The 13,499-nt window shown below is 39.2% G+C and overlaps 1 protein-coding gene across 4 annotated transcripts in view; it reads right to left on the reverse strand.

The window, feature by feature from the left end:
- Positions 1-12,786, reverse strand: part of LOC126404858 (oxysterol-binding protein-related protein 6-like) — a 29,597-nt gene extending 16,811 nt beyond the window's left edge. For 2 of the 4 annotated variants that reach the window (XM_050068215.1, XM_050068213.1), the window contains exons 1-3: positions 4,659-4,819; positions 3,041-3,255; positions 458-601 (exon numbers count right to left, since the gene is read on the reverse strand). In XM_050068215.1, coding sequence (XP_049924172.1) covers positions 458-601; positions 3,041-3,208 — 312 coding nt within the window. In that variant the 5' untranslated portion in view covers positions 3,209-3,255; positions 4,659-4,819. Of the gene's footprint in view, positions 1-457; positions 602-3,040; positions 3,256-4,658; positions 4,820-12,650 lie in introns of those variants that run through there. The other 2 variants (XM_050068214.1, XM_050068216.1) reach the window with 2 other exon arrangements.
- Between the last annotated feature and the right edge of the window lie 713 nt (positions 12,787-13,499).

Consider the following 13,499-nt stretch of genomic DNA (forward strand, 5'->3'; position numbering starts at 1 on the left):
CACTTTTTCACACAGGGCCATGTAGCTTTGGATTTTTTTCTTCCTCATTAATAAAACCCTTCATTTAAAAACTGCATTTTGTGTTTACTTGTGTTATCTTTGACTAATGTTTAAATTTGTTTGATGATCTGAAACATTTAAGTGTGGAAAACATGCAAAAAAGTAAGAAATCAGGAAGGGGGCAAACACTTTTTCACACCACTGTATATTATTCTATGAATACAATCAGCACAGTTTCAAGGTGGACACCCAAGATTAGTGTCACCAATTCAGTATCTGACAAAATGTCTCCCCTTCTGTTCTTGAGATATGATGTTTGATAAAAAGCTCTGCTTCAGTCTATCACATTAACCAGAAAGTATTCACATGGTGAACAGATACGATTTACAGCATTAACACTGAAAACTTTTGTAAACGGAGCAGAAGAGATTAAATGTTTAATCTGTGCTGGGCTCACCTTGTGCCAGCCTTTGAGCGGGTATTTCCTCTTCTTCATCAAGTAGCCCTCACAGATCCCAGGGATACTGAGGTCCAGAGTGGAGCCCGGGACTGAATACATATCCAGCTGCTGCATGTCGTCCATCACCTCCCAGTTACGAGACTGACACAGACACAGATGCAAGACTTTAATCTTTACAAAATGAACCAAATTATTGAAAGACTGCATTTGGCCTTTGGGATACTGTAGTTGTAGTTTTTACATCCAAAATATAACAATTTAGCATCAAAAGATAAAAAAAAAAATCTGTTTATGTAATTTTATACTCCATAGACTGAAGTCACTGACAATGAAATTACATACAGCAGCAATTTGTTCTAATTGTGTGAGCATGTAAAGTTTTCCTCTGAGAAACTTTTAGTGGACATTATTTAACCTTTAGCAGGCAGGCTGAAAGGAAACCTATATGGAAGCCCATTTCAGCTAAGCAAATAAAAAAAGATGAAAAGTTAGAAATGATGAGTATAAAAATACTAACTTTAAGTAAAACCTCAGTTACTTAGTCATAATCATGACTAGTCCATAACTGTGACTTACTGTGAATATTTTTAGTTTTGTCATTCCTTCTATTAAGGACATACTTATGTACTTTTCAACCTGGACCCTGTTTTCCCATGTTTTTGTATTTAAGTGATTAATGGTAACAAATATTTTTGAAATTGGTCCAATTGAGAGAAACCATTACAGCTGCAGCAGAAAAACAAGCTGCACTGTAATCCCAACAGGTAATTAAGCACCATCAATTTATGTCCACTAACGTGTTTTTGCAACTGTCAGACTGTTATTAGAAGTGTCTGACAACATTAAGGAAAGGATCCATACGGAGAAATTATACATTTTTCCTACCTTTCACTGGACTGTTTGTTACTGTGACCAAATCATGCTCAAGTAGAAGTCTTGTTTTGAAATGTCACCACAGGTGATTTGTTGTAGGACAACAACAGTAAAAACATTAGTGAGAGCTGGAGAAAGGAGTGCCGGGACAAGTTTGCTGTGGTGGAGTATAGAAAGCACTGCTTAGCATTGTCTTAAAGATTTTCAGTGTCATGGCTGAATATTTAGCTGATTTAAACAGTGTCTACAAGATTTCCTTGTGCGAGACTTGATTATACACAAACAGACCAGAACAAGAAAAAGGTAAAGAAAAACATTCAAATTCTCTGTAGGGTCTTTCCTGTAATGCTGTCAGACACAGAATCTCTTTTCATGGACATAAAGTGAAAGTGCTCAATTGCTCGCAGGGATTGCAACCCGTTTTGCGGCAATGGATGTTGCGGTCTCCCTCAATGTTGGAGCAATACTCCATTAGTAACTTATACCTGGTTCAGTCTACACAATATCAGCCCAATTATAGCCTGACCCAGTTATCTTATGGCGTAAAATCTGCTCGTGAATGGTAAGGAGAGTTGTGCATAATAATTGAGTGTTTCATCCCGTGTAATGTGTTACAGTAGATAACAACGGACAGTGCGCCTGGGACGCCTCACGACGTCTTGACAGAAAGACAGTTACGTTTGATTTTCTTTTGGTCTTCCACGACACTTTCCGTCACAGCCGTCACTTTGACCAATAGGAACACAGAGCGATCTGCTGCTGTGGACAACTGTATGACAACAACACCCCAGCCTTTTTGATATTTCCTTAAGGGACTACCATAACAGTGAAAAAGTAAAAATGCTGACATGAAATAGCAGAGGCACTTCAGCAGCGCGGTAAGTACTGCCATTAGCATCAAGGTGGGAAAGACGGTTAATTCTTCATAATGGAGAAGGATTGAGTAGACAAACATACCATAAAATTCACAAATAGTGGCTGGGCCTTTACTTACCCAACTGCAGAGGCTACCAGCTTTATTTTAAACAGACTACCGTAAACACAGGCCTTTATTTCTCAATCCCTAAAATTTTAAACTCAACACTTCCTTTACCCCTTTAATTTAACAGCCCCTTAACATTTCAGTGGAGAGAATCCCTTCATTTTCTAAAAAGGCTTTTGTAGTGAAACATCTGCAGGAACTCGTTGTGAAGGATTCAGTGACTTGTAACTCCTTCCATCTGGTAGCACTTTATCCATTACTACAAAAACAGTTCAGTTGAGACATGAACACCCACAGTGACTGAAATAATAATAACAAAAAGGACAAGAACACTTTCTGATAACATCACGCACATTATGAAAGACAACCAGCAAGTTGTCAGCTGTAGTTTGTCAAGTCTGTCGGCCAAGTCACAGTAAGATTTTATTACTCCATAATCGCCTAATATGACATAGCTCTGTCGGAACGGACAAACATGTTGTGTAGTCTGAACCCAGCTTTAGACAGAAAAACATAGGGAATCAGGGTATGGGTTAAAAAATTCATAAGTTTACCCTTGGACTTACATAAACAGAGGATTTATTAACAAGAAACAAAGTAGAATGGTACAAAATATCATAACAGAGATTAAAACAGCCAATAAAGAGTGTAGCATGAACTTAATTTACTACATATTCTAAAAACAACACAGTACAGTCAGACTCTGTACCTGTCGGTGTTGTTACCTGTTTTGAATGTTTGGAGGAGCCAGTGCTGCTGCTCCGTGAGTGGCCAGGTTTGAATGTACTAGCTGGGGATTTGTCAAGTAAGCTGATCACCGATTGGCTGCTGTTCAGAGGTGGCGGGCACACCTGAGGGTCCATTGGTGCAAAGGGATAAGGATAGCGTTGCATGGAGTGACCTTCAGGACAGGTTTTGTCTCATGGCAAAGTACACAGCACTGAGGAAGTCAACAAAAAAGTAAATTAATTAACAGAACAGTGATAAACCGATAAGAAGACACTAAGTAATCACAGTTTACACTACTGTGAAACTTTGCTGGTGATGGTTTTATTTATCTGACATCAAATAGTGTATTTTTTTCCTCATTTAAAAATTATTCTCTTACCCAGCTCATATAGAGTGTGCCTTAATGGATGCACTCACCAAATCTGACAGTGTTCACTGAGGGAATTTATTTGTCTCCCATTCTGAACCTTTCTCATCTTTTGGCTGATAAAATTGGCAGCACTTTAAAGCTACATTTGATAACTGTAGTATGTGACCCGTCTGCCATGTTGGAAAAAGTCATGCGAACCATGGCCCACTGGCCGAAGCAAACTCATTTTACAGCTAAACAGTACAACAATATGTTTCTGAAAATATTTCAGGTGAGAAACAGGCAATGCAGCAACTCTAACAATACGTCAGACTCCTCGGCTTTGATTGGTTGTTTTTGTTTACGTGCAGTTATGCCATTAGTGTTACTCAATAAAGAGACAAACTTTATGTTTAGCCCACGGCTTTATCGACAACCGCCTATTGTGATAGTTTCAGCAAATATGACACAAAGTTCTTCTTTATAAAAGTTACTAAGTACCGCTTTAAACAGAAAGGCCAGTTTTGTTATAAAACCTCAGTTTGTACATTTCAAATATATTATACAAACTTTTAGCGCAGTAAAAACTAACTTTGACTTCCATCAGTGCTGATGTAGGAGGGCTGGAATTCACTAGATCATTAGGTCAAATAGACAAAGAAATGCGTCATTAGCATGAAATCACAATCAGCAAATGGTCTATTAAATATCCAGTGGCTCTTCCTGTTCCTCTGGAGAAAGAAAACAACACCCCTCACTCCTCTGCCTTCAATGGTTTCCCATTTTCTCATTCAGTAGGTGAAAAGAGCCGGTAAAAGGAAGTTTTCAACGTTAAAATTGTGGCCTCAAGATGCCCAACCAGATTACTGTGGCAGTTTATTGTTGATGGCTGGCAGCCATTATCACATGAAGCTGACCTGTAGTCCTGAAGTACATTTGGACAATATAACAACATAAATGCAATTATGTGAATTATCAATCTTACTACACCATTTATACTGTAATACCTGGGTTGCTCAAGGAATTGCAGAAATTGTTGTTCAAATTTTACAATATCAGCATATATTTTAGGATGTATTTTGTATATAATGATGTAAAGCTTTTATCCATATTGCCCACACCTATACTAAAAAGTGCACAACTACCGCAAGTGGTACTACTGATGACAACGTAGCAAATGAAAGTACCTAAAACCATCATAAGGGAACTGAAAGCAGCAGGTAAAATCAAAAGAGCTTTGGTGACACATAGCAAATAAAACACACCTGGTGTCTAAGAAGCTGCTCCCCAATAGTCCACAGGAAATTCCTTTCCCTCAAGAAAAACTGTATAGAGCTGCAAGAATTCCCCTCAAAGTTCCAGTTTAAAAGCCACACCACAGAAAGCAATGTTCCTAGTAGCATTCCTTCAGCATCTCAATCCTCTCAGAAGCTATGTTACACTGAGAGCAATGTCACACCTGACTGATGATGCACTAGTCAGACTGGTGCATATCAGAGCCAGCGGGTATCTGGGCGGGGCTGGAAGAACAACACACTCTCTACCTGACCAAACTGGCCTGCCAGCTTTCCATCACAAGGATGACAAGATCTGGAACAGATTTTTTGTCAGCAGATGTTGGCTTTATTAGAAAAATAAGAGCTCTCAACTGCATTCAATATTCAGTTCAGCCCTACAAAGGTAAACAGTAGTAAATACTGTGTGGGTGATTTGAAAAGGTCAAACATAAAAAAGGGGGGTATTTAATAGAAGGGCAAAATCACAGTTTTAAATACCAGCAACAATGAACTTTTTATATTTCAGCAGAACCACTGTTGTTTGGAAAGTTACATCAAAAGAATAAAGGTTTAGAAATAAGTCTGGTGATACTCAATGTTTATCTTACTGTCAACAAAAATCATTTCATCGAAAAATGTGTTAAAATGTTGAAAAATGTTGGTCTGTCTCGCCCAAACCCCAAAATGACGTCATCTAATGTCTTGTTTCATACTCACGCCAAAGGGTTTTAGTTNCCCTAAAATAAATAAATAAAAAATTGCTTGTGCTGACCCAAAGCAACAATTAATGTATCTAACAACACTAACACTAACAAGTCTTATGTGTGTATACAAAGCCTGATATCTCATTCCTCTGTGGCATGAGTCATTGCCATCAACGCACAGACAGTATATTAGGATTCAATCCCATGTGCATCATTCTACTCACTAGAGCACCAAATGTGGATTAAACCTCTGCTTAAAATAGTCCCTAACAAATGCACTAATTCCTCCTGTTTGAGGATGTTTGATAAAAAAAACTGTCAATCATAAATAGAGATCAACATTACCTCTTCCACTCAATTTAATATTTTTTGATTAAACATTTTAGTGGTAAATGTTTTCTACAGTACATTATATGCAGGGTTCCTGCAGATTTTCATAGACAAAATTTAAAAAAAGATTTTTTTTTCTTTCTTCTTTGCCCCACTTGCCATTGTTTTTAAACATATCAGATTCAGACTATTTTCAAACCTAATGCAGCTAGCTGGTATACATGAAGGGTGAGACAGAACATGGGAAACGCCAGGGATGGTAAACAAAACATTATTATATATTGCCGCATGTTAAAGCTGCAATACGTTGTCAGCTACAGAAAATAAATTTGCCGTTATGTTACAATACGTCAAAGGTAAACAAGTTGCCATTACTGTGGTGGTGACATGTTCCTACAACACACATGAATATAAATGCCTGCTGTCCTAAAAAATGTACAACTCTCTACTTTTACCTTTACTTTCTATGTAAAACATCAAAGAACCTGTGCAGTTGTCAGCTGCTCCAGCAGAAGTGGCAAACTTCAATCTACAAAAACTGATGGTGAAATAAGAACATCAGCTAAGTTAGCACTGTCTAGCTAGCTAACGTTTGTGGGCTAAGACCAGACCCCCGGAAAATGCGCTGGGCCTTGAGGCCAATTTTTGTATTGGTCACAAAATGGATTAACAACTTCCCAGCCCGTCACCTGATGTCCTGTGGCCCTATTGACTCACATGGCAAAAGATAGAGAGAAATCAGTGGATACATTTCTTTGAGCATCACAAGCCCTGCAAAATGACTCCTTTTACTATCAAGATTTAATCATTCAGTCTAACATTTGGAATGTCTTGAGGAGCCAAATGTTATAATTATTTTATCCCCATTCAAGTTAACAGTGCGCTAAACTAGAAGTAGCTGACTCGGCTGGCAGAAGACTCTTGTGTGCCTGCTCTATGAGCCGCACAGTGAGGGAAGCGGGTAATTTTATATATAGCAGTTGAACCATTTTGGATTTGTGCGCCACTGAGCAACTCTCGTAGGAATGAACAGGGCTCCACAGTCAACACTATCCAGTTCTCTCAATACATCCATAGCTAAGTCACTGTCAGGAGGCTACAGTGGTCCCACAGATACAATTAACTCAGCTGACATTTAATGCCAAATCGACAACCTTTGCTGCTGTCTGTGTCAGGAGGTCAGGAGTTACGTCGTGCTTAATATGAATGGCATGTTAGTATGCGATTTCTAACTGTTATGGTTGTGGAATTACTTCCTCTTTGCAAAACATCCAGTAAACCAGCTGATTCTAGGAAGGTGTTTTCCTAACTGGAGGAACCAAAGAGGGAGGAGCAGAGAGAGGGCCAAAACATTCCCTACATGCTTTTGTACTACATATAATTGTGTGATAACATCATGGTTACAGACTCTAACGTACTAAAACATTCCTAACATGAGGTGATAAGTGATGTTTTATCATTGTATGCTCTTATCAGGGACAACAACATGCCCTCTTTCTAGAATACTGTGTCTCTTTGGTAATGTGAACTGATGTCATGTGCTCCTGTCAATAATGGTGTTAAACTCCTATAATCACATATCAATAAACCATTTTTTTTTTATTTTGGTATCCTCCCAAGCACATAGTTTTGGTTTTTAGATATCTGGCTGCTTCCATGTCCATGCACTAAAGGGGCATGGCATTTTGATGTGGTAGTCAGAGCACTAAACAGGGGATGCACTAATTTTAAAATTTTGGGCTGATACTGTTGCTGACATTTTAAGTAACAATTTGGCCAATAGTCGAGAACATGAAACATGAAAAACGTAACTGCTTCAACAGCCTTTTTACTACGTATATATNAAGCCTGACAGCTCTGAAATGATCCTCTCTCCTCTTTCATACACACACACACACATACATATGTATACATATATACATATACATATGTATACATATATACATACATACACATACATATGTATACATATATACATACATCAACACATTTGTCCTTTAAATAACTGCATTTATTCAAGTTTCTTGTCCAAAAATAAACTGAACACATCATGAGGACGTTATAATTTTCCTTCGCCTAATATTGAGATTTCATGCATCATAATGTTACTCAATGCAGTTTCAACACAGATTTATTGTTCACAATGTAGCATTATCATGGAGATAGTCTCGCTCACCAGACCTTTCTCAAGAAAAGAAAGGTCTGGCTGGGCCGACTCTCACTTTAAGATTGGAGAAAAAAACGCCCAAGCTGCTTGTATTTCTTTCAACCAATCACAACCATTCTGGGCGGTGCCACAGCAACGGTGCGCTTGCAAAAATATTGCCGGGGTGAAACAGGTTTTGGTGTAACACGCCCACAAAAATATCACCTACAGGACGCGAACCATGGCAGAAAAATGGCTACATCCCCGCAAGATTAAACACTGCAAAAGTTAGTAATGGACGTGTTGAAAACTGCTACACAACTGGAGGTGGTAGGGCGGGACTTCAGCGGGTGGCTCGTTCCGCCCAATGAGAGGCTGATCTATGCAGCAAACTTCTGCCCACTCAGACTATCATGGAGACCATAGGGTGCGTTCTCTGATGTGACAATAGTGACTTTACTGCATCCTCTATTCTGGGAAAGATCTCTGTTCATTCTTAACACATTTTCTATCATCCCCGACAGGGCACCGACTGCTACTAGCCATCTTGTCACACAGCAGTAATATCACAGAACCCAGCTGCCAAAACATTATTGTATTCTTCTTGTACTTGCTCATTGATTCAAGTTTGTGGCCGTTAGTCTTGAGCCCAAAATAGACTGACACAACAGAAGAACATCGGCCACTGCTATCAGTGAAGGTCATCTTATTTGCCACTAGGCAGATGGAGGTCAACAAAGAGGATACCAGCCGATACCGACGTTCAGCTGATAAATCAGTGCACCCCTACACTAAACACATCTTTTAAAAGATCAGCAGCACTGGCTCTTTTCAAAAACAATGTCCTGGATACTCTACAGAATTAACAATAATACTTGAGTACTGTTTTAATAGAAACTAGTTACTTTGGCTTGAAGAAACTGTCTCTACGAAAACTGTTGACTGTAAGGTCTGAATTTTTTAAAACAATGTGAATACCGTTTCCTGATCGCCTGGCTACCCGTCAAATCAGCAAACTTTCTGTTGCAGCCTTTGCACAGGTTGCTGAGTTGCTGAGGGACTGTCTCTGGAACCTGTTTCCTCTGGCGAACATTTAGTTATATGCCTGCCCAGTTAGTACAGGTTAACACAACAGCAGCAGCTAACATCCGACAACGAGCCATACGGCAACATTCCCAACAAACCCACACTGACACCGAAACAGCTAGACTGTGTCATTCAACCTGTTAATAACCGTTAGGTAACTTTACCTGTATGTTGCTTACAGTTAGCCTTTGTTTTGTATTGAGGGATGCACTTCACTTATTGTTTCAAATACTTTAATTACAGGAGGTCACCAAACACCTGTAACTTAATCCCAATAAAAAGTACAAGGCTCCACCTAGTGGTGCAACTGTTCCTTGTCTTCTGCATTATTGATTATACATATTATTAATCGGTTAAATTATTAATGGTAATTAACCAATAATCGATTAATCATTGACACCCCTATGTGCAACACAATGTCATTACTGTCATGGTGGGTGATACCACCACTGCATATGGGTCAAGAGCCTTTACTTAATCCCCATGACTACCAACTTGAAACAGTGAAAACGAAAAGACATTTACGGGGTAGACTGCAGCTGCACGTACCAGGGATTTCATCTAACTTCTTTTGTATTGGGAATCAGTGTCACAGAGGACCATTTTTTGAACCTTCTCAATGATGCTAAGGCACAGCAGCATCTGTATGAGCTCAGGAGGCTATGGGGAGTTAAGCTGACTCAATAGCTGCATACATAGTTGAAAGCATAAACACAATGTATCACAGCGAGGTATTCTAGCTGTAGGGGGCATTATTGGGATAACTACAGGATATTCAATGTTATATTCTTCAATTTGAAAACATTCAGATCTCAGGAGGGCTAAAAAAATGAGGCCACAACTCTCCCCTGTAAATCACCTCCATCAAATCCAGGTAAATAAACAGCTTCTCACCCCCCAGTAGTCACTCATGTCCAATGTGCCCTACCTGCCCTACCTATCCCCCATCTGATGTCATAGCCCATGACACTTTATTGAGTCATTAACAAGGACAGAAAAAAAACCTTTAGAACAACTATGAGAGGTATGTGGTCTGACCAGAAACCAGAGAGAGAGCAGGGTCTGATAAACAGCCTTGAGAGCGATATATGACAAACACCTTAACAACTTTATGCCTGGAGCACGAAACAAGGCCATGTGTCAGTTCAAGAATATGATGTTTGAATTCTGTGAACTCACTCAACAACATGTTTCCCATAGCTCACTGCAGGTTTCAAGGTGATGTCACAGACAAGATCCTCAGCTTCAAAATCCATTGGTTTCAAACATTGCTGCACAATTGCATCCTTAAAAGGATGGTCTCATGTATAGTTATCCCTGCATGCATTGCCTCCGCCATTAGCCTTCCTCTTTCCTCTCAGAACTGAAATAAACAAATTAAGATATCCTACATGATGGCACACCACACCAATTTCCAGGTTACCTCAGGAGCCATGACATAAAGCAAATTCTCAGCAGCTAAAAATCATAGTTGGTCTCCAAACACAGCAGCTGTGGGAACCATGGTACCATCCAAATAACAGATTTAAGACCAGATGCAGATTGTATCGTGGTATGTTCTTTAAGGGAAGTGCTGTCCCGAACAATCTGTTCTTTCACATGCATGTCTATGTGATGTCACCTCAGACAGGACTGAGACCTGAACAGACTGGTTCCTTTTCGCCCTCTTCTATCCTCCATCTTCACTCCCTCATTCCTTTCAGGAATGTGCCAGAGCAACATGCACAGGCTGTTTGGCCACATATGACTGATTAGGTCTTTAGATTTACAACACACCGCTACAGTTTTATCCTGACTCATAGGAGGGAAAGTCAAGTGCTTAGTACAGACTAAACCTGTATTCTCTCAAAACAAAGACAGGTAACACAGCTGGTGATATAAATCCCCATAGGAGCAGATGATATGTATGTCAACACAACAAAAATGAGAGAGAGAGGAGCACTCTTCTATGTCATTTACCTGTTTTTGTGACAGCATCTAAACTTCTTTTAATACAGTTTTCACAGATTTCAGATTTCTTTGTCGTCTATGGTGAAACAGAGAAATAGAAAAAAAGTTTGATTTGTTTTTTCACTTAACATCAATGGCAGCCATTATAGAGCTGGTTTCAAACCTCACTTCTGTTTTAGTACAGACTGAATTGTGTCTTATCAATTAAAAAAACTTAAGTACTTGCATTTACTCTGCCAGCTAAGGCCCTTTCAGACAAAACACGGTCTGAGTTGCACTGCCGCTGGATTCAGTGAACACAGCACAGCGGATGTGCAAAGAGCGGCTCAAAGAGCAGTGCACTCATACTTTTAGGTTATTAGTACAGTTATTAAAAGTCAGTTTCCTTTGTAGAGTGAAGTTTTTTGAAACTCAAGCTCATTAAAAACACACCTGCATTCAAAAATGGGACAGGAATGTCTAAGTGATCTTGTTGTCATCGGCATCAACAGAACTCGCTAAGAAGCTGTCACATAATGACCTAATTAACCACCTGCAGACGTTTGTGCCAGAGCTCCCTCAACTGCTGAAAAATACCTGTTCTATAGCTCTTCTGTAGGGGAACATATATGCAGAGCTTATAAAGTTTTGGGACTTTTCTTTTGTTACCTGTGAGTAATGGGACATTTCTGTTTTTTTTTCTTCTTATTTATTTAGCATATATTTATTCTAACAATGGTAACATTGATAATGAAAATAATCCTTTGTTTATATTTTGAAGAAGACTGCACAGACATGTTTGTGTGTGTTTACCTGTCCTATGGTTAGTCTCATACTGTAATATATACGGTTATTGTAATGTTCGGGATTCTTATTAGTAACATTGGCAATGAACATATTTTTTCAGCTTAGTTTATCTATATCTATCTATATCTATGTGTGTGTGTGTGTGTGTGTGTGTGTGTGTGTGTGTCTGTGTGTATATATCTTGTAACCACCACAGACATTATGTCAGCTATAAACCAAAAATTATTTAAAAAAACAAAACAAAACACTAACTTCATGATGAGAGAACTGGGAATGGCAAAATGCCAATTGGCTAATGGAAATACATTAGTTTAGCAGTATAAACATACAACTAGGTAATAGGCTAATAAAAGGTATCAAAGACATAAGAGCAGTTCTCAGTGTGACGTCAGTGGGAAACACAGCAGTAAAGAACTCTACCAAAAAAGACAACACACCCAACTGGCTCCTGGTGAACAGAGGAGCATCCAGTCACACAGGAGGGTGTGTGTGTGTGTGTGTGTGTGTGTGTGTGTGTGTGTGTGTGTGTGTGTGTGTGTGTGTGTGTGTTGGAGACATGTAGAAGGCTCAGAAACAGGTTTGGGTTAAGTGAACAACACCCCAACCTCCGCCACAGAAACAACGTGAGAAACATTGACGCGAAAATATGACGCGTTTTATCAGTAAGGACTTTCTAAATGTTTCTTACCTTTTAACATTGACCAGTTTCACACTGACATGGTGCCAAAAATGTCGTCAAATGTAGTTTCTGTGACCGCCGCTCATATTTTTTTCAAAACATTTCTAAACAGAAATGTAACAACACTCGCCATCTTTTTTCACGTTACAAACAATGAAGCGCAACAACGCGCGTGACTGTCCAAACACACCGACAAAGGATTTCTGAAAAGTTTCTTTGGCTTATAAAAACAGCATCAAATTGATAACTTAGGTTAAGTGACACGATACTTTTGTCCATTTTTCTGAGCAAAAACTCACCTTTTTTTAATGCGAGGTAGCGTCCTGCCGACTGCAATCCACCGGCTGAACTGATTAAACGCCTCTCCTGTGCTCCTCTCTCCGCTTCTCTTCTCTTCAGACTTGTGTGAAGCCGCCCTCGCTCTGCTACCTCTGCGTGCGCGTGGCACAGATTACAGTTTGAGCAGGTGTACCAGCAGCACAGGTGCATCATGGGAGCACCTTTTGCTTCTTTTTTTCCCCCCAAAACAACTTTTTTTTTAAATTCAAATTTACAATTGGGAAACATTATCACATTGTCAACAATAATAAAAATATAACCACAGTGTCAACAATGAAAAACACTTCATGATGGGGTAGATCTAAGACACAGAGTTCCCCGTTTTCTTTTTTTTTTTTACTGTAGCTGAACTTGCGCTGACTTCAAAATCAGTCACGTGACTTTGGAAATGCTGCTTAAATTTCTTCAAATTTTACAACCTCAGAGCATGCCTAAATGATCACAGTATCCTGAGACCCCAGAGGGTTAAAGAAACAGGAAAAAACGACAGTTAAAATGCAACGAGGCCGTAGCCATGGAGTCAGCATCAGGGGGACCAAATCTGCTGGGCAGTCTGAGGATAAATGAAAGCTACTACTGTCTTCATAAATTACAGTGCACAAATATAACGTAATAAAGACATTGATGTTAATTGATCAGAGTGCCCCAGCAATGAGTCCCAAAACCCAGAAATGAGTTAGCATCTCAGCACTTATCTCAAAGTCAATGCGTTTTGGTTTTTTTGGATGGGCATTTGGTTTATGGCTGAAATCAGGTCTGTGGTTAACATAAGCTTAAGAGAGTTTTACATTTTGTTCTATGACATAAAA

Source organism: Epinephelus moara, chromosome 18, assembly GCF_006386435.1.
Source record: "Epinephelus moara isolate mb chromosome 18, YSFRI_EMoa_1.0, whole genome shotgun sequence".
NCBI lineage: Eukaryota > Metazoa > Chordata > Actinopteri > Perciformes > Serranidae > Epinephelus > Epinephelus moara.